Raw genomic sequence first — 26128 nt, 5'->3', positions numbered from 1 at the left:
ATTATACATCCACCTCAAGCAGAACCTAAGACGCTGGTAAGAGATAGTAGCTAAATTTGATCATCTATGTTTGAGTGTCTTCTTAATGGGAGAGTAGCTTGCAAATGAAAGTAAAACCTGGGCAGGCCTGATACTTCACGGAGACAACGAAGGCGTCCATGCCCACTGGTCATTGCCTTGGTGCCCTTGAAATGCTCACGATAGAAAGGTACAATTTCCTCATTAGGGTGCCCTTTACCAAGGAGAAAATGCCTTGATGCCCTTGCCCTTTCAAAAAACCAAGCATACATGCCTGCCTAGGCATCCTAACTCCATCACGTGGTGTTAGCGTCAGACTGAGGACTGATAGACCTTAAGGGAATCTTACTGGTCTTGATCCCAGCAAGGTTAAGGAGCGCGTCTGCCCCTTCCGCTAGGTCGGTGTCCATGGCGGAGCGGGGCGGCCGTTTCTTGATGGGCAACTGCAGGTGTTTTGAGTCCGCCTCTTTGACGTCATCGTCCATCCGGTCAAACCTGACGTCGTGGATGTATCCGCTGTCACCGAGACGGCGCGACTCCTCGTCCTGTTCCATGTCGGACTCGGAATCCACGTAGTCCTCGAAGTCTTCGTCGCTCATGTCGCACTCCAAGGGATCGTCGTCGTCGATGACGGTCTGACGGGCGCTGTCTCGTTGCGCTTTGAGGATCGCGCTTAGGCTGTAGGTGTGGTCGTCTGACATAGAGGGCGCTGGTGTGCACTTTGTCACAAGGGATGCCTTGTTGAATGGTGTTGAGGCCATCCTAAACAATAACAAAGAGTTTCAAACAATTAAAACTGGTTCCTAGACAATTAAAAATGGTATTATTTGAGACCAAGTTTCCCAATGTGTAATTTTGCTCACTTGAAAGACGGGTGAGAACTTAACTATGGGCAATTACTTTTTAAAATCTGATTAAATGCTGATTTCACTATTAGTGTGGCCGCTTAGTTGATTTGTGCAATTCATAATCATAGATGTAAAACCAGAGTTTGTATGAGAGAGATCTGCTGTTGCTAGCTTGGTGTTTATATCCCCCTGTGGGAGTTTGCCAAGTCCCCTTTGACGGGAAGATCATATAAACAAGCAGGTTGAAACTACAAATAAAAAGTAAACTTGCGGGTACAACCATGTGTAAATCTCTTAGGGTGAGTCTTGGCTCTGAATAGAGCCAATGTGGTCTCGATTCATAGTTTGCTTCTCTTCAGGAGAAAGCTGAAGAACCATCACTCCCAGAAAAGAGATTAACACATTATTTATTTATAGCTTCTTCCTATATATCCACACAATGCAAAGCTTCAAACAATACTTGAATAAACAAGGTTGAACTGGAAACACTAACCTGGGTCTTGGCAGACTCTGATCATTGAGAGCGGTCTCCGCTAGATCAGACAGTGTCGGCCTGATATGAGTAGGCTGGCGGGGTTTAGCCTGGAGAGGGGCGATACCACCATTGGGTACACAGCCATTAAGAGGGCCTGGAGGGGAGAAGGACTTCAAACGAGCATCTGCAGGAGAGATAGGAACAGAAAACCATTAGTGAATTGGCGATGAGAAATGATGATTGTGAAAATCTATGTGGTTCTGGGTCCCCCTTATTCTGAAACAAGAAACTCCAAGATTTTACAGTTTAGGGCCCATTTTCAAAGAGCTGCTTAACAGAAAATATTGCTTAACAAAGGTTCGAATCCCACCCGAGTAATATGCCTGTGATTCTTTTTTAGAGCTCGGGAAAGTATTGATTAGACAGTGCTAACATGAATCGGTTTATGGGTAAAACAAAAGTGTGTGTCCGGTATCACTCGGCTAGGCCTGCACATTCTCGTCATAGAGAGACCGGCTTTGGCGGGACTTTCTTTGGCTCAATGCTGCCGGTCTGGCCGTGGTTTCCCTCCGCATGGTTCTGTTTTCTTTCCATTCTTGTTGTTTTTAAATGGTCTTATTGTTTGCTTAGCATTCACTGGATATTTACATGTATTGTTGTGTTAACATTGTCTCTGTTGCGCCTTAAACATCTGTTAAGATTGATTGGTGCATTACAAAAATACCTACTATTATTATTATTATTATTATTATATTTTAAATTACTAACAAGTTTTTGCTTGGAAGATATGAGCAGGATACCAGTCACAAATTGTACATGCGATGGTAGTTCGGCTAGTAACCTTATTATGGTAAGCATTGTGCAAAGCTACCTGTTGTGCTTATAAGCAGCTCTTTTGAAACTGGGCCCATGTTTATAGACTTTGCCTTAAATTTCTAAGGAATGCACTCTAAGCAGCTGCATGTTCACCATCACGTCAACAGAGGGCGCTATTCAACAGACCACAACACTGCAGAGTGCAGCATTGCAAGAAGCATTGCCTAATAAGGCCAACAAACAGGGACAGCCACAGAAATTCGCAATAAATAACCCAAGTCATCAAAGGAGGGATGGGGGGGGGGGGGGAGTAGGTAGAGCATGTAGAGGTAGAGAGATACTTGGGGATGACTGATGGGGCCAAATTTGGAATAAGATACTCGCCGAGGAGAAATTGCCTGGCAATAGGAAGCGAACACAACACAAATTTTTAGGAATGTCAGAAAGGGTGAATAAAAGTGACTTGCTGTACACATATTGTAAGTTCAGAGGGAGAAAAGTGGAGGGAGAGTCTTTGAAATGATGGTTAGAAGAAGATTTTGTGTAGATGATTGATCAACAGGGAAGCTAAGGACAAACAACTTTTATTTAAAGTCCTTTTGACGGTTCACAATTGCCTATCAGTCTTTGTGGGATCTTCGCACTCTGTATCAACTGGGCAGGGCGGGACTCAGATCTTCAACAAACTTCTTCTTACAATTCCTTAAAGTTCAAGGAATAGGGTATTCTCAATAGCTGGCCCAAAACTTTGAAAAACTATTCCCATCAGCATTAGGAACTCCCTGTCCCTCACTATTTTCAGGAATTGTCTGAAACACTTCTTGATCACTACACCTTAGTTATTTTTCTATTCTTGTACGACAGTTTGATCTTTTATAAATACGTATTACTATTATTATGACGTAGCGTACCCCTCCTCCTTCTATGCCCTGGTTTTAAGTTGTCCCCCTCCCCCAACAATCTTTAAGACTTCAAAATAAATCTCTCTTAATAACAAAACGATAAGATGACATTAAAAATGACACTCACGTTCTTCCACTCTTTGTTCCGGCGGAGTGCGGAACATCATCATGGTGGCTGCTGCATCCACCTCTCGTTCTGCACACAGACAAAAAACAAGAAGTTAAAGTATAAATCAAATTGTCACAACGACAATAACAAAGTAACGGCGGTTAGCCATTTCTATGTCACGGGATTGAGAACTTCCGCTCGCCGATTCCAAGCACGGAGATGAAGAAGCCATGATGATGTTTGCTTCGGCACCTTTATTAATAAAAATAGACCATAGCGAGACTAGAACACAAACAAATTAATCACGTCCAGGTGTAAGGTCCCTGCGGACATTGATTCTCGGGGGAGAAACATCCCTCTCAAATTGTTTGTCTCCTTCTTTGTTTCAAAATCATGTAAATATCTGACGCTGGCGCAAATAGTTACAGATCTCACGCAGGAAGGATGTGCGAAAAACCCATGACAGAGAGGTGTAGGGAGTATTGAGGGAAACGAGAAAAGGCAGGAAATATTTCTACAAGCTAGGAGTGGTTTATAGGGTTTGATATAATGCTTGATGATGATAGATGAGGTATGTGAGTAGTGTAGGGGAATATTGAACAGGGTGTAATCAGCATCCTAGACTCTCTCGATGGGGTACTCCTTCCCCTCAATAGCTACTCTCTCTCTCTCTCTCTCTCTCTCTCTCTCTCTCTCTCTTGTCATCTATCTTCCAAGACGATATTAAGATTGTAACAGCGGCAAGCTGACACCGTTTTCATTAAAGGCACTGGACACTATTGGTAATTACTCAAAATAATTGTTAGCATATGAAACCTACTTGGTAATGAGCAATTGAGAGCTGTTGATAAAATAAAACATTGTGAGAAACGGCTTCCTTCTAAATGTAGTTTTTGAGAAAGAGGTAAATTCTCTCTCAGATAATAAAAGACTTCAGGCCTGAAGCCTTTTATTTAAATCTGAAAAAGCACACAAATTTTTTCTTTGATTATTCTTTTGCAACTTCAGTGAACCATTGAGTCAAAAATGTTCCCAGATTTGTTATCTTATGCATGGGATGTTTGGATACACCAAGTGAGAATACTGGTCTTTGACAATTAACAGTGCCTTTAAATAAAGAACATTTTGTAGCACTCCAAAAAAAAACACCAGTTACACACCAAACACATTTACCATTGCCATTGGTTTTACCATTTGCAGTGCTTTAAAATATAAAGGAAACAAAGTTGCACAGTCGTTTGGACACTAACCAGACTTGCAGTCTATGGCACACTTTTGAAGTATCATTCCCATACTTCTCAAAATTGTTTCTGAATTATTTGTAATCATAATTTTTGTTTTCATTTTGGTTGGTTTAATAAAGCAAGATTTGAGTGCTTAATTTAGGGTTCAATTATAAAGTACAATAAAGACAGAGAGCAAGAGAGGTAGTGTAGGGATAAAAGCAATTTTAAGCTGCAACAAAAAATTCAAATTTGCTAATACAAGTCGTCCTTATTTTATCGTCCGAGTAAATGTAAATTAATAAACACAAATTAAAACATAAGCCGTGTGATGTATACATACGGTCTCCATGAGAGGTACACAATACAGAAACAAGATTAAAGAGTTTTATGTAGATGCCTAATAGTAAAATGCAACCGGCTTTAGGCCAATAGTCCACACTATTCCATTTTGTTCTCCTGAATAAGCTCTCATCAAATTAAATTTCTCATTATTTGTTCCAGTCGGAAAGCTCTCCCATTTGTAGGACCAAAATTAATTGAGAAATGTCTACAGCAGGAATATGAGGTTCTTCCTTTTTAATCTCATCAAGAAACATAGAGTTAATCAAGCCATAGGCATCAAACACATGTATGCCTACTGTATGGTTAAAACTGTCAACTGAACCCAATTTCACAGAGCTGCTTAACAAAAAGTAGCTGAGAACAACAAAATCTTGCTTACTAGAATATGGTTACCAGCCAAATTACCATGTCATGTGTACTATCTTTAACCTGTATCCTATTTAGTTTTGCTAAGCAGAAAATTGTTAAGCAATAGTTTTAGCTCGAGCAGAGGAAGAATAATCTGTACTTGGGATACACAATCTGAGAAACTTTTCTGCAAGAAACATATCTCAGATTGAAAATTGTTAGAATCTTTTTCTCCAAAGTCACATTCCTTAAAAGAGAATCAGTTCTCAATAAATGTTATCCATTATCAACAGCTGCAGTCCTTACCAAGTAGGATTTTATGATCATTAACTTTTGGAGTAACTACCAAAGGTATAATACCGTCACTTTAAAGACTGATCTGGGCCCAATTACATAGCACTGCTTAGCGGCCGATTTCGTGCTTACTGCGCGATTTCCATTTCATAGCGCTGCTAACCGTAAGCACACGAAAAGGCATGCTAACCTTCCGGTGCTTACCACACGAAAATAAATCACGTCACAATGCAAATCCATGGTAAACACGCAATATGGCCGCCCAATTATTCTGGTAACCTGTGAAATACGCTAAGGCTTAAGCAAATTTGTATGCTACAGTAAGCACGCAAATTTGCTTTCCGTTAATTACCGGAAATTGGGCCCTGACAACAACAGTATTCTGCATAATATAGGATGCATGGCAAAAATCATCACAGCATGACGGTCTGATGATGTACAAGTTGACAGCGATATATGTGATATGGACCAACATACACAAAACAATTTACTACAGTACTATAGATCGCCATTATAGTATGGGCATGAGTTACTCTTACACCTACTATTTCTAAGCAGCACTTTTGTCCACCTATGAATGATGCATTAATTTACTTCAGGAAATCAACACTCGATTTTATCTCACAGCGAGGTTTGCCCTACAAAAAAAACCAAAAAAAAAAACCCTCTCTCTCTATAACACGAGGGACTTCCGCTTTGTTTGGACCCACAATTTTGTTTTCTGTACAAGCGAGGACGAATAACTCCTGGCCATTTCACATAAGCAGCTGACACAACAGTGCAGCGCAGTGTCAGTAACACGGTTAACGCTAACGGAGGCTAACCGGCTACTTTTGGTGCACCGTAATCCAATTGGGATTAAATCATGTGAAATCCCTGGGAAGAATTGCTCCTTTCTTTCGAGCTGGCTCGACTGGAACTATCTTTGCTTCTTCACTCCATCAATTATTATTATTTTTTTAAACAAGGACAGTTGGCCTTTCCATGGCAAAACAGCCTAGCACGAAAATTTGGTTTACTTATACAAGATCACTTCTGGGTAAATTGATGAAATTTTTTCCATTTCAAAGTTTCAAATACATTATGTATTGATGTGAATATAACCTGTCCAATCTCAGCCTCTTTAGTTTTCATCTTGTTTTTATTGCAAAAAAACAGCTTCTGTACATTCTATGCCCTACTTACTTTTCTCAAAATCTCATTTTTTTTGAGTAGGGCCATTTTGCCATGAAAGGGCTGTGATAGTGTACTGTGTGCTCATCAGTGGAAAACCAAACAAGAAATATATAAATAAATAAAGCTAAATTATGGAGCCCCTCTTTTTTTAAATAATGTTTTCGCCAGCTTCCAGTTACTATCTATCCAGCCATGACGCCCATCTGTCACGACTTTGGCCCCTAAAGCTGCAAGAATCGCATTCGCGATAATCTCCCCCTACGTTGCCATGCCAACTAATTTGTTTCTGGCTGGGCGCCCAGCTGAGGTATGAGCTCGCTGAGTTAAACTGTGAAGCTAATCAAGCTGTGGACGGGAGTGCACATGGTACTGTTTACAATTACAGGCCCCAGATGTGTGTAGGGCCCTGTCTGCTGGAGAAGGGGACACGTCTCCGTCCGTCGTCATCAGCAAAAGAAGAAGAATCCCTCGGCCCCACATTGATGGGATATGTATTATTCATGCTCCAACGCCGTTACAGTCACACCTTTGCCAATATTACCCCTTCCACAAAAGATGGCAACCGTCCCGTCAGGCGGGGCGGCGAGGGTCTAATGGTATAAATAATTCGTGGGGTGTCATCTGCGGCGTTGCTGGATCCCCAAGTATGAGCAGATCTATTGCAGCATCCACGTAATTGGCATTGCAATCGCTCCGATAAAAAATACAAAAGCCAGTATACTTTAATATCTCGCCGCAAGTCATCCCTTTCTTAAATGTTAATTGCATAAAGCTATATAAAAAATTCTTCTATTCATATTTTCATATTTTTAAAGCTTAATATTTTTCTTGGCAAACCCATCACTTTGTTTCTTCCAGGGAAACTGAATGTGTAGCAACAATTCAGGTCTGTATGCTTCGTTTTTGAAAGGGCAAGGGCACCAAGGCATTTCTTCTTGGTAAAAAGCACCCTATGAGGAAGTTTTAAATTTATATTTCTATGAGCATTTCAAGGGCACCAAGGCAATTGAAGGCAATTGAAATGACCAGGGGGCGTGGAAGCAGTTGACTTCGTTAAGTATCAGACCTGAATAATTTTCCTAACCAGGGGAGGTAATAAGAGCAGTCTCTTTTCAAAACAACACAAACCTTCAAAAGTAACTAGAAACAGATTCTTAATTGGTTAAGTGTGCAAAGGACACCTATTAACCTAACCTTGTGAAAGTATGTTGCATCATTGACCTACTAACCGTCAATTTCACCAAACTCGTTCGAACTTAGGATTAATCTTATGACGACTTAGTATGAGTAACTTTCCGTATCAGAGAGTCTTAGGACTCATTGAACCCATCCAAGTAACTCAACCTAACTCAAGATAGCATTTTGCGAAATCGGCTGCTGGGCAAGTAATGAAAAGGTCTTACTTCAAAACAAAACAAACCTTCAAGACCAACTGGACTCAGATTCCTAATTGGCAATGTGTGCAATAGTTGCCACTCATTAACACTCACTATACATGTGTATACAATTCCAACATGGACCTTGGTCTCCATTTGGGCTTCAAAACCAACACATTGTAGTATTTATCTCATTATTAGGATAATGGAAACAGTTCTGGTAAAGTAGCTGGAGGCAAAACAATCCATACCAAGCAACAATCTTGAAACCCATGACCCCCCTTCTAACAGGTCCCTGGTGAAACAAGAATAAAGAGCCCATACATACAGCACTGCATGCCATTCCTACAATGTATCTTATCCAATGAGCTTACCACAACACTCCAAATTCAGAAACTAGCTATTAAAGTTATTATCAAACTTGTTGACCTTCCTTTTCATTTTCAAAAGGTTGATCCACTGAGACTACCATATAGTGTCAAATTAGTATTATTTACTAAAAGTTTTTGTAGTGTAGAAAGTCGATTCAAAAGAGTATTACAATGTCAGAAAGCTGGTTGTTATTCACAGTTTTGGAATCCCAGCCTTGACTAATTGTTGATCTAGTCACAACTTGCAATAAAATAAAAATTATTTACAGGGGTAGTGAATATAATTTGTGCAAAAAAACCCTGATGTATCACTTTTTAAACCCATTCTTTGGTTTGTGAAAATGGCGATATATAACGTACGCTTTCAAAGCTTGTGACATACAACACATTTTAAATTTTATGGTATACATCTTTTTAATCACTCTTCAAATTAAGAACGATAAAACTTTTTGTTGAGAAACATTTCACTTTTATGGAATGTGGTTCTGTAAAGTGGTATAACTTTGTATGCCTCAACAATTTTAATTTGAAGAAGCGTTACTGTCAGTAACGTTTCTCAGATTGTGTATTCCCATTAGAGATTATTCTTCATGAGTGAACATATTCGCTCTGGATTTTCGGCGATATCTCTAAAACATACCACCTTTTGTAATGAAATTTCCACATGTTCAATAGTTACGATCAAACAATCGAACGGGTCAAAAAACACAATTTGCCTTTAAGGGTTCTTGTACTATCAGCATTACGCAATGTGAAAATAATGATCAACAGGCAAATCATAAAAACTTCCTCTTTGGGTTAACCATGGGCTAACCATAGAGAAAGGAAGGTCTATGGGCTAACTAACAAGGATGACTAAAAAGGTTGCCTACTATAGCTACAATAACCATGTGTGTACATTAGGTAGGGTACCCTTGACCAAAAAAACATCCTGCCAAAACATAACAGTAGAAACCTCCTGCCAAAACATAACAGTAGAAACCTAACAACAGCCACCTGTAAAGATTAAACATTGTTATGCCCACCAAAAACATGAGGTTTGGGAGACCCGCCAAGGCCTGTGACCTTGTCTTGGGCCATCGGGGTTAAATCTTAGCTCATGACCTGTACTTTGGATTATTCAGCTTAAGTTGAACAACATCATGCTTGCTTGCACAGTGGGGAAAGAACCCTGATCTCAATTACTGTAACTGACCTGCAAGGCCAAAGTAATGCTTACAACTGTTACGAATTTAATGTTGAGGCCATGACACTCCAGTTGAACGAGTCATTTTGGTTTTGGGTTGTTTGTTTTTTTTGGGTTTTTTTTTAAAAGATTGGTGGAGAAAGTAGATTTCAAATTCACCATTTCTTTATTCAATGTGGGTTTTCTGGTAGACTACAAATTATTTTGGAGGGGAATTTGATGACAGTATACTCAACTCCAATCTTAAAAACTTCCAACTTGAAACTATAAAACTTCAACCCAAAACGCACAAACGTCACATTGAAACATGAACAAGTCAACTTGACACTAGAAGAACATAATCCCAGCACAGACAAAAAGCAAAGTACATTTGTTTGTACCATTTGTAGTGAACCATCATGTTTATCTTCCTTCCCTTGTTCAATACAGTACATAATGCAAAATATGAGAAATTATGTCAAACTATAAGTTTTGCTGACTAGTGCTTGTTAAAATATTTCCCTGCAATCCATTTATCTTGAAATCTAAGCAACGTTGAGAATAAGGAAAACAGCTCAATATGATCACAGTGAATCTTGGACTTTGATAGGCATAACAATGTTTGATCCACATTCCACATGGCTGTCTGCTTTGAAAATGTTGATTTTAGCAGTTTTTATTATCAATGGCAAGGCACAGCCGGCTTCTGGAGGTAAACGTCCGTCAAATCTGCTGAGAGCGATTTTCTTGAGAAAAACACCTACATCTTTCTCTCTGGGGGCTTGTTCAAAGTCAGGCACCACCAGCCTAGGCAGCCTCATTTCTTCACTGGGTAAATCCACTTCCCAAGTGTGTCTATACAGGCAAGATTTCACTTGGAAGAGATCAAGGAAATAATGGCCGGCCATACACATAGGTAAGGTGAGGTAAAAAACGTTAAAGATGGATGCCTCTGTTTATGATCATTTATATTTGTTGGTCCATGAGCAAACACTCCCACAGGAAAAGTTTTTGTCAAAATAAACACAAGGATTGGATTGAATAGGCAGGGATTTATTTTGATAAATAACTTTAAGGATTTTATCTTTGGACAGAATGTCATTTCATTTAACCTCTTTGAGTCAGAATTCAGAAGAAAAAAGTTCTGTACCCATCTGCAGAACTATTTATCAATATCATTATAAATTTCAATTTCTTCGTTATCAAAATCTAATTACAATCTAATGGGGAAATATTACAAAGTTTTTGCAAAGATAGAACAAAAAATAGGTACTGAAAAAGTATGGGTGGTATTACAGAGAGACTTTCAAAGCAGCGAACTTAATCACTATACTAGCCAAAAACCGAACCTGCATGTGATTCAAACCGGGGTTCTAGAGGTGGAAGGCGAGGAAAAGGAAACCACTACGCCAACCTGAAGAAAATGTCATCAAAGACAAGGAAGGAAGTTTCGGTTTTACAAATTTAGATGTGTGTGTGTGTGTGTGTTGGGGGGGGGGGTGGAACCCCAGGGAATTATTCCGGGAAAACCCACCCAGTCAGTAAGGGACTGAAAACCCAATCCACATAGTGCCCCCTGCCCCTGCATTTGATTCAAACTTGGGTTCCTGAGGGTGGAAGGTGAGGTAAGATGCCACTATTGACCAAATTCACCTAACATCATCATCAGAATAACTTGCATGCATGGCGCATTGATGGACAATGTCAGTGTCTGTTATTCAGTGAAGTGCGCATTTTAGGCGACGCAGCATTTACACGTAAACCTAATTGCCAACCAAAATGGTGAGCGTGGCACAGTCAATATACGCCAACCTGACCAATTTTCATCTGGAAGTGAAATATCCACTAAAGAAAACATGGGATTGATTGACTGAATCAGTATCATTGAGGCACTAGAAGAAATCGTGGAGGCAAAGAAACCAATGGTCTTGTGCTTCTTGGGATTTGTAGTGGGTGTCATAACACATGAACCAAGAAATCAACTAGGGCCAGGGGTACCACAAAAATGGAATCCCCTTTCACACAGTACCCAATCCTTGATGGTGATTTATAAGTTGGAGAGAACAAGGGTACATCAGAGACCGGAGAATTGATGGCAGCCCATTATCCCTGAAAAGTGTTGTCCCTGGACAGTCCATTAACCTTGCCTGATCCTAAAAAATATGGTGGGTCTAAGTTGCCGGCTGAGGTGACTCTTAAAGGAAAGGTATTCACTCTTAAAATTAACGGCAGTCAAATAGTTGGTTGGAGCCTGCATCAGCTTTTGATAATAGTATAAAGCATTTTGAGAAACATTTCATTTTGAAGTAATGTGGATATGGAAAATTATTTCACTTTTTATACCCCAGAATTTGAATCTGAGAAGCATTACTGTCAGTAACACTTCTCAGATTGTGTATTCCTCTAAGGGATTATTCTTCATGCGTGGACTTATTCGCTCCGAAATAAGGCACCACAAACGCACCATACGACCTCAAACTAGTGAAAATGTTCTTCGGCCGTGAAGTGATGACAAAAAACAAGGAAGGTCTAATTTGTGTTTTCTGCACCTTCCCATGCTAGCCTATTTTAATTGCGACAATCAAATTAAGCAATAACAAATTTGGTATTTATGTACAGTATTTTACTTTTCTTGACGACTACTGGTGTGACCTTTGTAATTATTGTGTTTTCACATTGTAACAATTCATTTTGTATTTATTTTCAAAAACCGTACTTTGACTTTAAGCTTCCTCTTCCAAGACTCAACTACATTCCTTTCTAAAATAAAAAACATCCACTCAAAACGAAAAACCCTTCCAGCAAGGTACAAAAAAATCACCTGATTTTACTCAATCCAGGTTTTGACTTGCACCCACAACCCCTTGGATCTTAGATGCAATGGTCTACTTGGATATAATATTCAACTAAGATTCCATCGTCTTGAATAGATTTATTAGAAATGTCCATTAAAACTTCAGTAAAGACGTTCATTTTACCAAATCCAAAACATGGGAGATTCAATCCGTTGTTAACCATAATGACAATGGAATTCAGAGTGGGTTAGACAATCCCTATTTTCAAGGTAGCAGGATCAAATATTATTTTATCAATGTTCGAAGATCTCATTTTCTTTTATGTATCAATTACTCAACTGTATCAATATCTTGATCAGTTACTGCACCTGCAAGACTTCTCCTCGAACCAAAACTTTTCTGATAACACAATCAGCCCTGTGAGCTTCATTTTTGAAAGGGCAAGGGCGCCAAGGCATTTTTTTGTTTGGTTAAGGGCACCCTATGAGGATATATTGTAAATTTCTACTGTAGCATTTTAAGGGCACCGAGGCAATGACCAGGGGGCATGGAGGCAATCGCCTACGTTGCCTCCATGAAGTATATATAAGCCCTGCCGCTTTGAGTTCAGAAATGATTTACAATCTAAGAAAAGTTAATTTCTCTTTCAAAGATGATTCAGGACGAACGTCAAACACCGGTGAAATGTAAAAAAATCACGAACTCCAAATATAACCCTTCAGATTATGCCATTCCCAATGGAAGTATAGGGAAATTCCAAAAGAAGCAATAAACAATCCAATGTTATGACTGGGGAGGGAACAAAAATGATTAACGGCCTTTGGGCCATCCAGAAACAAAATGTCTTCGAAAAATTAACAACTTCTGCTGAACTGGGACGGGATAACCACGTTTGCTTTCAAAACAATATGAGGATATGCTTGTTGATCTATCGCAATTGTCTTGTCAAACCAAATTATGTGGAGTGGGTTTCTTTTTTTTTATACTTTGGAGACTCGGAGTACTTACACGGAATTTCTGTGTTTAAACAATTCTCAAACTTGTCACTCATCGATTTTTAAAGTGGATGCCTATAAAGCAAGAAGGGGCAACGACCTCCGAAGGTCGGGTGTTGACTCGGCAAACCATCTCAGGTTTTTGTCCGAATAACTTGCGAACCGATCCAGTGACCCATCCGAAAGGGGCTAATAGAAATCTTCTGCCGTGGATCACGTGAGAATTGACGGAAGTTATTTTGTTGAGTGAGTGGGTAGCCTACATGTATCCCCTTGTGAATAACACAAAGGGATGATAGCTGGTGTTGCTTTGTGTGTTGGACAGGTTGGAAACAGATTGAAATCGGAACTTGTCCAGAAGAACATGCTTTGAATGATTTCAAAATGATAAAAAATCATGGTTTAACTTTTGATTTGCTGGGCACTGTAGTAGGAGCAAGCAGTGTGCATCAAAACTCATTCACTGCGAACCAAAACGTAAACGCAGGAAACATGGCAGACCAAAATTGACCTACTCGGATCTTTTGAAGAAAGACACCAGACTAAAGACAGCAGTTCTACGAACAGCAATGCAGGACAGAACCCTATGGAGAGCCATCACAGATCGGACACCACCCGAAAAAGAAAAACAAAATCTCCAACTGACGCAAGATTTTATCCTGTTTACCTTACTCTCTCTTCCATGTCCTAAACCCCCTGTCACAATGACCTAATAACCCTAAACCAAGACTGCCTCAATCCAACCCATTGCATGTACCCCTCCCTGCTCTTTGAACCCCTAACCCCGACATCAATCAACGATTCTTTGGATAATACATGCATCAGACACTGATCATGTCCAAAATACTCAAAACCATAAGTGAATTCATTGCCAGCTCGCGTGCACAGATTTCCCCCCTAATGACGCTATTCTTAATTTGTTGTTTTGATTGCAAACTCACCAGTGTCAAGTCCATTATGCGGTGCCGGCGAGTAGTGGAGAGGCCCATTCAGTAGCCGCTCAACCAGAGCTAGATGACCTGCAAGTATAAATGGAGACGAGAAGAAAACATGAGAGGTTGATAAATGATAAGTTCAGTTGCTGATGCAATAGTCTTTGTGTCCTTTTCAATCAGGAACAAATTCTGAGAGGTGATTCGAGAAAAAAACCTTCTTTACAAACTGAGGGTTTCACATAAGATAGGAATTATAGTGTAAGATTAAAGATTGATAGTTTAAGGAGATGCTGAACAGTGAAAACAATAAAATAAAAGCAATAGTTCAATCGTCCTTCCGTCAATATGACGAATTATAAATCTTTAATAACCACCATTGCTCTCCCTATGCAAGAGCTAACGTATTGCATCTAATACGCAAGATATTATCATTATTTATTATACTTCTGGTGATGAAAACAAGTATGCCTCATGTCCTTTGGCCAAACCTTCACAATTTTTAGTCCAGAATGCCTCCAAGTTTTAAAGGCAGTGGACACTATTGGTAATTACTCAAAATAACTATAAGCATAAAACCTTACTATGTTACGAGTAATGGGGAGAGGTTGATGGTATAAAATATTGTGAGAAACGGCTCCCTCTGAAGTGACGTAGTTTTCGAGAAAGGAGTAATTTCCCACTAGTTTTGATTTCAAGACCTCAAATTTAGAATTTGAGGTCTCGAAATCAAGCATCAGAAAGCACACAACTTTGGGTGACAAGGGTGTTTTTTCTTTCATTATTATCTCGCAACTTCGATGACCGATTGAGCTCAAATTTCACAGGTTTGTTATTTTATGCATATGTTGAGATACACCAAGTGAGAAGACTGGTCTTTGACAATTACCAATAGTGTCCAGTGTCTTTAACGAATCCCAAGGAGAACCCAGAATACCTCAATTATACATTACGTACTTGAAATTGTAGTACATACATGCATATCTGACCTAAATGCAAAAAATAGTTAATGGGCCTGATGTTTCGACCCTAACAGAGTCTTGCTTGAAGGCTATATCTAACCTACGGAAATATAGGACAATATTTTCTAGCATTTGCATGAAACAAGAGCTGAAAACGAACCGCTCTGCTGCTTTTGTCCATCGCGTTTGTTTCCGTAGTTTTGAGTGGCAATCACTTAATCTGAACGGAAACCTTCAAACTATTGACTTTACCAATACAAATGTGATCTCTTCACTTCAATTTGAAATTAACAAGATTCTCTTTAAATTAGATTCCACTTCCGAAGTCAAATACTATTCAATTTAATTATCGCTATCATCTCATTTAGAGGTATATACATCCGTCCGAGGTTTACCTGCCAATGGACAATTAACCCAGAAAGGTTTGTTTTATGTTCAGACAACAATATCTCTAGTTTCCCTTGTACGACTGCGGCTTTTTATCTACGGCCGCTATCTCAAGCAACTGACAATTGTTTTGTGGGGTGTGCAAACTCAGGTCAAAAGAAAAGGTCGCATTAAAAGATGATTACTACAGAAACTGCCAGGGCATCAGGCAATCTGAGTATGAATTGGTGCAAAGAGTAGTTTGAGGTTAACAAACTGGCCTGGTAATCAGTGATCGCATGTACCAAAGTTCAGTCTCCGAGTCGAGTCCAGGGACACGGCAATGGATGGGAATCTATTAGGTTACTGGAGGAGCCATGCTTCTTAGAGAGTTGTTTGAAAATGGTTAATAAATGGCCATGTTGATGTAGGTACAGAAGCTTAGAATCCACCCATGTACATCAGAAAGCTGCTTCTGCGTCAATTCATCGCACTCAATAAACCATTTGCTGGTTATAAATGGTGTTTTTATGTCAGTTGATGAATTGCACCGGGGAGTGTAAAAAAAATGGCTTCTGAAAACAAATGTGGTCGGGGATCCCAACCAATATCCTGGTGGGATTGGTCGGGAATCCCGGTGGGATAAGTCGGGAACCCGACCACATCTTTTTAGGGGTATATTTCAAGTCGGGGTATTGTTTCAGCTTTATGATAGGACGAATCTATTAATGCTCTTTAATCTTTGTCCCGCTTTCTTTTCGAGTGAATAACCTCCATGTTGCGCTCGATACTTCTGTCTTCGTATTATAACTAAAATGGATACGTAACTGAAGTGCGACGTCATTTGTCATTGTGCCATATGGATTCGCTACAAGCGTTTTGTATTACAAAAAAAGCTCTTTTCCAGCCGTGAGTCGTGAGCGGCCCACGTATATGAAATATTAGCTACCGATGTAGTACTGGATTATGTGAATAGAGCGAACTCACATTTCCGAATCAATACTGGGTTTTAATCCTCCTAGATCTCATAAGGCAACAATAATCTTGTAATAAAATGAGAGCTGCAGAAGGTAATCTTGTTGTATTCATCAAAATACTTATCTGATAAAATTTGTGAAAGTTCAACACACCTTGGAGGGGGGGGGGGGGCTAATGTATGCATACAAAAAACCTTGCATAAAGTTGTGAATAATTATCTACACAAAGCCTGAGGGGGTTTTCACCATGCCAGCAGAAATCACATGACAGCATTCTTGACATTCTGGCGATGGAGTGCTGGTTTACAACCGTTGCCATGGTTACTAAAAGCTACAATCTTTAATGCACGTGTATGCATTAAGCAAACATTTACTGAAGTGGAGACGATCTGGTGGAGGTGTCCGATGTTGTAAGTTTACAACATCAGGACATCAGGAATGTGCTTTTATGATTCAGTGTACTGAGACAGGTCCGAAGAGAATAACAACCCAAGACGGTTCCAGATATAGGAAGAAAACAGGAAGATGGACGTACAGCCAAGATTTCATCTTCCTTATTGATGGGATGTTGCCAGTTAATTGAGAATGAACCACTTCCTTTTTCCTAAAAAATCATCTCATCTCCAAAAAACAAGAGCCACACACACTCCCTCCCCCCCCCCCTCTTTGTGGCCACTTTTGTTATTTACTTCTAATATATCTTGCACTCCAGTAGTTTCAGTGTACAGTAGGGAGGTGTTTTTTTTTTCCACTTTCTTCCTAATGAACAGATACATTTATGGCAGTTTCGTGAACAGTTTCCATTAACCTTTTATATTTCTGCATAACCATCACCATACGTCTAGACGTCCCAAATCTTGTTGTTTTGATACACCATTTTTTTCTGCAAAAATGCCAGGAAAATTAATCAGAACAGAAATAGATGGATTTGTTTTAGAGTTGTTGATTCTATGTTTTCACAGGAAACACAGGAAAAATTCTATTCGGTCCCATACCATTTCTTTGACCCTTTTGTTTGAGCAAAATGTTGTCAAATATTGCGGCCATTTGAGGCTGCTCTGGGCATTCTGGTACAAGCTGCTCTGGTCTCTAAAAGGGTTAGTATACTGTATGACAGTCTAAAGAACATTTTCCTTAGAAAACCAACCATGACTCGAAGCAGAGGTATAAGAGAGCCACTCAAGTACTTGAAACATGACAGTCACAGTGTCATTGCATCTACGGTATCCATCAAAACAGGTTAATCAGCTAAAAGACTCAATTGGGATCCCATCTCTGAGTACCAATCTGATTATTGTAATAATAAAACAGTCCAGCTATGAGTGTTAGAAAAGCCTTGTTGACTAAGATCCTTCCCTAATATTGACTCTATAAACCTGAGCCTGCACTCCCTGTAGAAGCTTTTTGCGACTACTTCATAAGGGATCTGTTATAGTCAAACAAAGGGGTGTTTGTGCCGCCACCAGACAAGCGTCAATTTAGCTAATTGAGCCCATCTTGTGGGCCGGACAGACATTAGTCTCGTTAATAGGATTGTGGTATTGTCTTCTTCTGTTTCTAACGGCCTTGTGGACTATCTTAGTGTGGCGAGTCAGGTTTATTTAAATATTAGATTGATGGAAAATGATTTTAAAAATCTCTGTATTCAGTTTATTTAAATATTGGATGGGAATGGATTTTAGAATCTCTGCATTCAGTTTATTTAAATATTGGATGGGAATGGATTTTAGAATCTCTGCATTCAGTTTATTTAAATAGTGGATGGGAATGGATTTTAGAATCTCTGCATTCAGTTTATTTAAATATTGGATGGGAATGGATTTTAGAATCTCTGCATTCATTTTATTTAAATATTGGATGGGAATGGATTTCAGAATCTCTGTATTCAGTTTATTTAAATATTGGATGGGAATGGATTTTAGAATCTCTGTATTCAGCTTATTTAAATATTGGATTGATGGACAAAGATTTTGGAAACTCTCTATTCAATTGCCACTTCTGGTAATTACTCAACATATTTGTTAGCATAAAAACTTTATGAGCAATGAGCTGTTGATAGTATAAAACATTGTGAGAAATGGCTCCCTTGTAAATTTTGTTCACTCAAATATTAAAAGACTTCAGGCCTGAGGCCTTTTATTGAGCATCTGAAAGCACACAAAGTTGTGCAACAAGGTTTTTCTTCTTCTTCCATTAATCTCTTTCAAATTCGGTGACCAATTGAGCCCAAATTGTCATAGATTTGTTATTTTAATATGCATAAATGTTGGGATACACAAAGTGAAAAAAACTGGTCTTTGACAATTACCAACAGTGTCTAATGCCTTTAAGAACCATGTCTGAGTCCAAAAAAGTAAATTTCTCGTGGCAATATGGACGAACACGAATGAACCGAAGTGTTTCATTGTTTTCCAGCCGTTCTATTGTAAACGCACCCAGAAGGGACAGTGTTGTCTACTTTGCCATATTGCACACTTACAGTAAGTTGAACACAATCAATTATTAGCACTTCTTTTTTATCTCATAACCTATTACCGATGGGTTATAATTCCAGTGCACTTTCCCGTATTAAAAGGAAAGCTAGCCCAAACGGCTCGCCAGGCATTGCCTGGAGAGGCAACTCAGCTATTACAACGATCGCAAACCTTTCATGTTCAATCAAAGGGGAATTGCCTCCAAGGGGTGAGGGAGACAGCAAAAAAGCACAAACCAATGCTGAATTCTACAGAATACTTGCAATAAATTAACAGGCCTGATACTTCAAGGAGGCAACGAAGGCGATCGCCACCATGCCTCCTTGGTCATTGCTTTGGTGCCCTTGAAATGCTCCATTTAAAATTTACAATTTCCTTATACAAGGTGCCCTTTACCAAGGAGAAAATACATTGGTGCCCTTGCCCTTTCAAAAACAAAACATACAGGCATGTGGTTATAGTGCACTATTTAATCAGGACCCATCTGAAAAGTCATTTATATGCAATACCTCTGTAGTAATCAACACACACCATGCTACAGTGTATATCCTTGGCATTTGCAGGTTTTATGGCTAGTCGCAAACTGCTGCTTTTTGGGTGTCCATTACAGGTTTGTTTTGACACCTGTAAATGATATAAATTACCTCGGCTCGCAAATCATTTCTGAGAAATAAAATGAAATATTCAGCAACGCTGCCACAGTGTGTTTGTTGCATCTAAAAAAAGCAGAGCATGAAGCTCTCATTAGTACGAGTAGGAAGTGTCCCACACACAAACAAATACACAAATTTCCAGGCCTGTATGTAGGGCAAGGGCACCAAGGCATTTTCTCCTTGGTAAAGGGCAACCTATGAGGAAATTTGTAAATTTCTACAGGAGGATTTCAAGGGGATCGGGGGCAACGGAGACAATCGCCTTTGTTACCTTCGAGTATCAGGCCTGAAAATGAAATATCCAGCAACACTGTGTTGCATCAAAAGCAAAGGGTGAAGCCCATTTGTATGAAGTGTCTTTGTATGTAATAGATTTGCTACAGGATTTCTTGTACTAAATTGCACAAATACAATGTCCTTTGTGTTTAGTTGCATTCAATCTAAATAATACATTTTAATGAACTGCTTAGCATGCAAACAATGCCCTTTTGAGATTATTATTTGCAAATAAATCTCCTTACTGATTTACACATTTTAATGAACTTATTAGCATGCACATAATGCCCTTTGTGATTATTTCAAATAATCTACCTATTAATTCACACTTTTATGAACTGGTTAGCTTGCAAACAATGCTTATTTGCATACAATTAACATACTGATTTACCTTTTTATGAACTGATTAGAACGCAAACAACGTCCTTCATGTTCATTTGCATAATCTACTAAGCACAGTGAACATCCCGTAATGATTAAATCTAATAAGAGCATTGAGTTTTTTTAACTACCACTTTCCCCAGTGTAAATTTGCATTTTAAAACCCACCGCTATCACTATGTTCAGTATTTAATGAGTATTATCCATGAAATCAATTTTAACATTTAATCCCCAGGGCCTTTCAAGGCAATAAAAGTAGATAATGGTACAATCGGTGTGAGCTGTATTTCCATATGAAAATGCTGTTAATTTCTCATGAAAATTCTGTTTCAATTTGCATCGCTCAAACTTTGTGTGGCAGGCCTGATACTTCACGGAGGCTATTGCCTTCCATGCCCCATGGTCATTGCCTTGGTGCTCTTGACACTTTCCAGTAGAAATTTAAAATTTCCTCGACGAGAAAATTTTTGATCTTCAGGTTTGTGATTTCATCTGCCATTATCTTCCAAAAACAGGTAAACATTTGGCCTGTTTTTTTTTTTTTGTTTTTTTTCTCTTGATGTGGAGTTGTTTTTTTTTTTGTTTTTTTTTTTTTTTGTTTTTTCAGTTTAGCATATCAATACAGGAACCAATTATCAGTGGTCAATATTCTTGCACCTGGCTTAATTTTGTATGAATATATTTTTCGCGACAATTGATACAGGATTAAAGGTTTTTAAAATAATTTTTACATGAATTACAGTCCGAGTCGTGTGGAAAACAATCCACAGGCATATTACATGTACTTATGGTTTAGGATTCAAACCCACGACCTTCGCCTTTCATGAGCAGTAGCTTACATACAACTAGACCACCGATATTGCGCAGTGGCTAGAGGCAGATACGAATCATATATTTTAGCAGCGACTACCGCGACAAATTATCAAATTTGCATCAGGGATGAAGACTTTTATTTGGTTATACATGTAGCAATCCTGTATAATACCTTTAAATAAAAAGCGTAGAATACTTTTTTCATCTTGGGTTGATATTAGCGTTACAAACTGAGCACAGAGGCAGTTTGAACCTTCTATTTTATTAGCAGCGAGTACCACATCAAATTATCAGGTGTTAAACTTGCATCAGTTCTTGGTTATACCATGGTTATACCAATCCTGTAAAACACCTTTAAATTCAAAGCTACAGTAGTACCATATTTTGTTTCATCTTGGGAGTTTTACGTTACTTTCTTAGCACAGGGGCTCTGTACGTATCAACACTAAAGAACAACTCCATGTGCACGTGATGCACCTACAGTGGAGAATTCACAGGAGCAACACTGATGATGAAATATCAAGACAGCACATTGAGCATCAGTGAGGTTCAACTATGCCTGGAATGTGAACGATGAAGGAAAGGTATTTCAAATAGCAAAGACAGCATTCATCATTAGAGCATCAGGGGTACAAGGATTTTGCAATGAATAGAGATGGAGAGAGGGGGAGAGTGAGAAATATTGCCAAAGAATTATGCCAAACAACTGATGAGGATTGATGATGGCGATTGTAAAATGTAAATGAATGATTACAATCTAAATATGAGGGAGACAAAATAGAATGAGCAGTGTTTCAAAAACCTTCTGATGCTACGTGTTACTCGTACTACTGGTCTATATCAGGTTTAAAGGGATGGTACATGTAAATCCTTGGTAATTACTCCAAAAATTAATGACCATAAAAACCTACTTGCTAAGAAGCACTGTAGCTGTTGATAATTGAGAAGTAATTCCCTTTGAAAGGAATTTGAAAGGAATGTGAGAAATTGAGACACGTTTCTGCTTGAAACAATTCTCAGATTCCAATTCTAGATTATTTTTCCTGCATTGACATTGCTGCTCCAGATTTTCGATAATATCTCAAGAACGCTCTTACCTTGAATTAAAATTTTCACACGCTTTATTGTATCTCCATTTATAAGGTTAAAACCAATTGCCTTTAATGAATACATTTTCAGTCCATAGCACTGCTCTTATCAATGTGCATAATATTCATAAGCTCTGCTGAATTTGTAAAAGTATTATTAATTAACTTTCCCCTGGATTACACATGATTAATAGGTTTGGCTTTTTTAAATAGCTAATTACATTTTGTAATCAGAGTCGACTTGTGTTAATGATTTAGTACAAAGCAATTGTTCGCAGAATTATTTGGCTTGGATAAGTTCCCTCTTTCAGCGATTAACATATCCCTCTCACATCTAAATAACAAGGCATTATCACATCTATGCAAAACTTTGCGATCAGTAGCTTAATCTAAGACAGTGTGTTTAATTAAATCATCATGGGGAGCCTAATCCTAATGCACAAACACGCCCTTCTTGTTTTTGCCCCATGTATTACACCGTCATCAAAGAGGAGTATGACGTCGTTTGCAAAGCATGCAGGCAAACGTGTCTGATCGGGGGGGCTGCGCATCTAAGATTGGAAGCAATCCACTGCGTAATTAGAATGATAGCTATTATAAAACACTTCAAGAGTCTTATGCCCCAAGATGTACATCCCTTACTCTGCACATCCAACCACAGACCTAGGTAAGAGGTTGGCATGGGCACGGTTGCTTGGCGACGGGCCAACTTGGCTTGGGCTGACGCCATCCAGCATGGTGGGAAAGAAATGATGAGGGGGGGGGGGGGGGATAGGTTGGCATCAGATTGCTAGATCTGGTTACAGGGCATTGATGGAAGTGCATGTGGGCTGTGCACTGCTGGAATTTGCACAATGCATGGCGCTGACTTGCTGAGGGAAAACCCAATAGTGATTATCATACCATTTTTTAAGATCGATTCACCTTCTTATAAGTTATATTCACTCTAGACGACTTTATAAACCCCGCCACAGGAAAATCACAATTTTTCACGTACTATCAGGCCTGATTCTTCATGGAGGCAACGAAGGTGATTGCCTTATTGCCCCTGGTCATTGCCTTGGTGCCCTTGAAATACTCCAGTAGAAATTCCTCATAGGGTGCCCTTGACCAAAGAGAAAATGCCTTGGTACCCTTGCCCTTTCAAAAGCGAGGCATACAGGCCTGTACTATTTCCTAAATACTGATCGCCCTGAAGCTTAATACAAGGATCTGTTCAGGCAAAAGTTCAATGTTGAATGGTTATCACGCTCAGACTACAGATACAGCATCTGTGGACAGATGAGATGCTTTTACAAACACGGTGTATTTACCAAGCTGCTACCACCAGCCCCTGCTGAGAGGGAAAAGCAAGCGCCAAATCAGAACAAAATAAGAAATTAAGGGAACCAGAGCACTATGGCAGATGCACTACTTCTCTGCCTCTGCTGAGTGATATTACAAAGAGTTCTCCTGTTTCTATTAAAGGCACTGGACACCTTCGGTAATTGTCAAATACCAGTATTCTTTCTCACTTGGTGTATCTCAACATATGCATAAAATAACAAACCTGTGAACATTTCGAGTTGCAAGAGAATAATGAAAGAAAAAACACCCTTGTTGCACAAATTTGTGTGCTTCCAAATGCATAGTAAAAGGCTTCAGGCCTGAAGTCTTTTAATATTTGAGTGAGAAATCCACTCCTTCTAAAAACTACTTCAGAGAGCCGTTTCTCACAATGTTTTATACAACCAACAGCTTTCCATTGCTCGTTAGAAGGGAGTTTTTATGCTAACAACTATTTTGAGTAATTACCAATAGTGTCCAGTGCCTTTAAAGCCTGTTCTAAGTCTGCGCAATCTAACTGTATCTCAAGTGATCTAGCTAGACTGTCAGTTAGTAGAAGCTATACTTGAACTATAAGAGCTGTGATTTTAATGGCGATAAGAAGTAAGGAATTTAAATTAAACGTGTTATGATGTATTGTTTTTCAAATAACGTGCATAGTTTTTAGTTTTGGGTTTACAATACAACGGGCCAGTTTTCAAAAATAAAATTGGAAACAAAATTCCACAGCTCTGTAAACATGGCACTGCGAAGCTTGGGATTTCAAATCAAATCGTAAAAGTCATAAACAATACTATTCTTGGTTGAGAGTATGTGCTGACATAATTGTAATACACATGAGAAACAATTCATGCAGAAAAGTTTCTCAGATTGAAATGGTTTTGAATCTCTCTCCAAAATCACCAAAGTCAACCATGTTGAAAAGAAAGCAATGTAGGAATATTGGTTCAAAACTTATCACATGTTATTGGATTGTATGTATGGATTAACCTGGATCACCTGAAAAAGTGCTATTCACACGACAGCAATTTAACTGGCGTCCCTTGCTTAATTTCAGCATGGTTGTAAAAATGTAGCAATGTTTGACAAGATTTTGCAAGAGAACTTGGACAGTAGACAAAATTGCTGTGCTTTCACACGAGGTACATTTTGTAAAATGTACTTGTAACCATGCTACAATTTAGCAAGGGACCCTTGCTAAATTGGTCATCCAATGTATGAGAAATGGCAACAAGTCCGAACGAATCTCAAAGGAACTTAGTAAAAAGAACTTATTAAAATTGACAACAACAAGATTACAAAATCACTAACGATTAAAAATCTGAATCTGAAACTTGAGGTCAATTCCTGGTCAATATCAGAGGATGAAAGGAACTAAACTTAACAAAGGATATGATCATTCTTAAAGCTCATAAAGGACTGCATTTATCCTCTGAGAAGGTCTGGGAGTTTAAAAATCATTGTGGCAGGATGAAAAATTCAGGGTCACATGGGTATGATGTAAACAAACCATTGACAATAGGACTGAGTCACGAACTATAACCTTGCTGGGTTTGGATAGACTGGGTCTCTCAATGGGATAGCATTGGGTTGTGTACTGGGTAAACATAAATGTCTCTCTCTCTTTATCTCTCTTCTGTACAGTAATTTTTAAAAAGGAAAAACATGTCATACATTTTGTCAACTGTTACATCTGGATACAAGTTGCCATTTCCTTAAATCCAACAGACTTTTGCTTGCTATGCATGGTTATTCCGCATCACGTCATCATATAGATTTGTTATATATATATATTGTTTTGTCCTACCCTTACTACGATGTGTGTTAGCACTGTGTACTCAATACTGTGAACAAATCGCAGACATTTTACTCCGATAGGATTCAAACCCACGACCTTTGCCATTGTATAGACCACCAAGACTGCCTCTAGCAACTGAGCAATCTCGGTAGTTAAGTTGGTAAGACACCTGCTCTAAAATGGCTAAAGTTGTTGGGTTCGAATCCACCCTACAAAAATGCCTTTAATTGTTTTCACGGAATTGGGGAAAGTACTGAGTATACAGTGCTTACATCAGTAAGGGTAAAACCAATCATTAAGATGATCAAGTTTGTGATCTCAGAATAGCAATAGTCCTGATCAGGAAAAAGGTTCCCATCAAAAATGTGGAAATGTGGTGAAGTTTTTTTTATTCAGCGGCCAACTTCAACTTCAACCAAATTCAACTTTAAAGAGCCAATCAACGTTTAACTTAATAAACGTCATCAGCTCGGAGAGGCATCTCGTAATTGTAACGACTCTTACAACTCAATCTGACAAAGCCACAAAATCCCACAAATTAAATTTTGTCCGCACGTCCACATTCATCCACCAGTAAATTCTGTCAACACATAATACTCCAGATTCATCAACTCTTCAGGGGGAAGAAGTGTACCTTAGACGTTCTGCTCCTACACTGTCTTCCTTCCTGTCCATCAGTTTGGACACAGACCTGTAGTAGCAAAGATCTTAGTTTTTCCTTCTTACTGATTAATATTCCGCACAGACATCTCGTCCAGATGAAAATTCCAATTTACTTTTGACTCGACTGGGCCGTGGATGTACTTTGCGTCGACAGCCAGTCTGC

General features: G+C 39.0%; 1 protein-coding gene across 3 annotated transcripts in view; it reads right to left on the bottom strand.

Annotated features, from left to right (window-relative positions):
* Positions 1-204: 204 nt before the first annotated feature.
* The window catches only part of LOC117288041 (forkhead box protein N3-like), a 59955-nt gene continuing 34031 nt past the window's right edge, over positions 205-26128 (bottom strand). For all 3 annotated transcript variants that reach the window (XM_033768832.1, XM_033768763.1, XM_033768916.1), the window contains exons 5-8: positions 14198-14275; positions 3187-3255; positions 1360-1525; positions 205-780 (exon numbers count right to left, since the gene is read on the bottom strand). In XM_033768832.1, the coding sequence (XP_033624723.1) occupies positions 315-780; positions 1360-1525; positions 3187-3255; positions 14198-14275 (779 nt within the window). In that variant the 3' untranslated portion in view covers positions 205-314. The remainder of the gene's footprint in view (positions 781-1359; positions 1526-3186; positions 3256-14197; positions 14276-26128) is intronic.

This window comes from Asterias rubens, chromosome 1, assembly GCF_902459465.1.
Source record: "Asterias rubens chromosome 1, eAstRub1.3, whole genome shotgun sequence".
Classification (NCBI taxonomy): domain Eukaryota; kingdom Metazoa; phylum Echinodermata; class Asteroidea; order Forcipulatida; family Asteriidae; genus Asterias; species Asterias rubens.
This window is presented reverse-complemented; position numbering and strand designations above follow the sequence as displayed.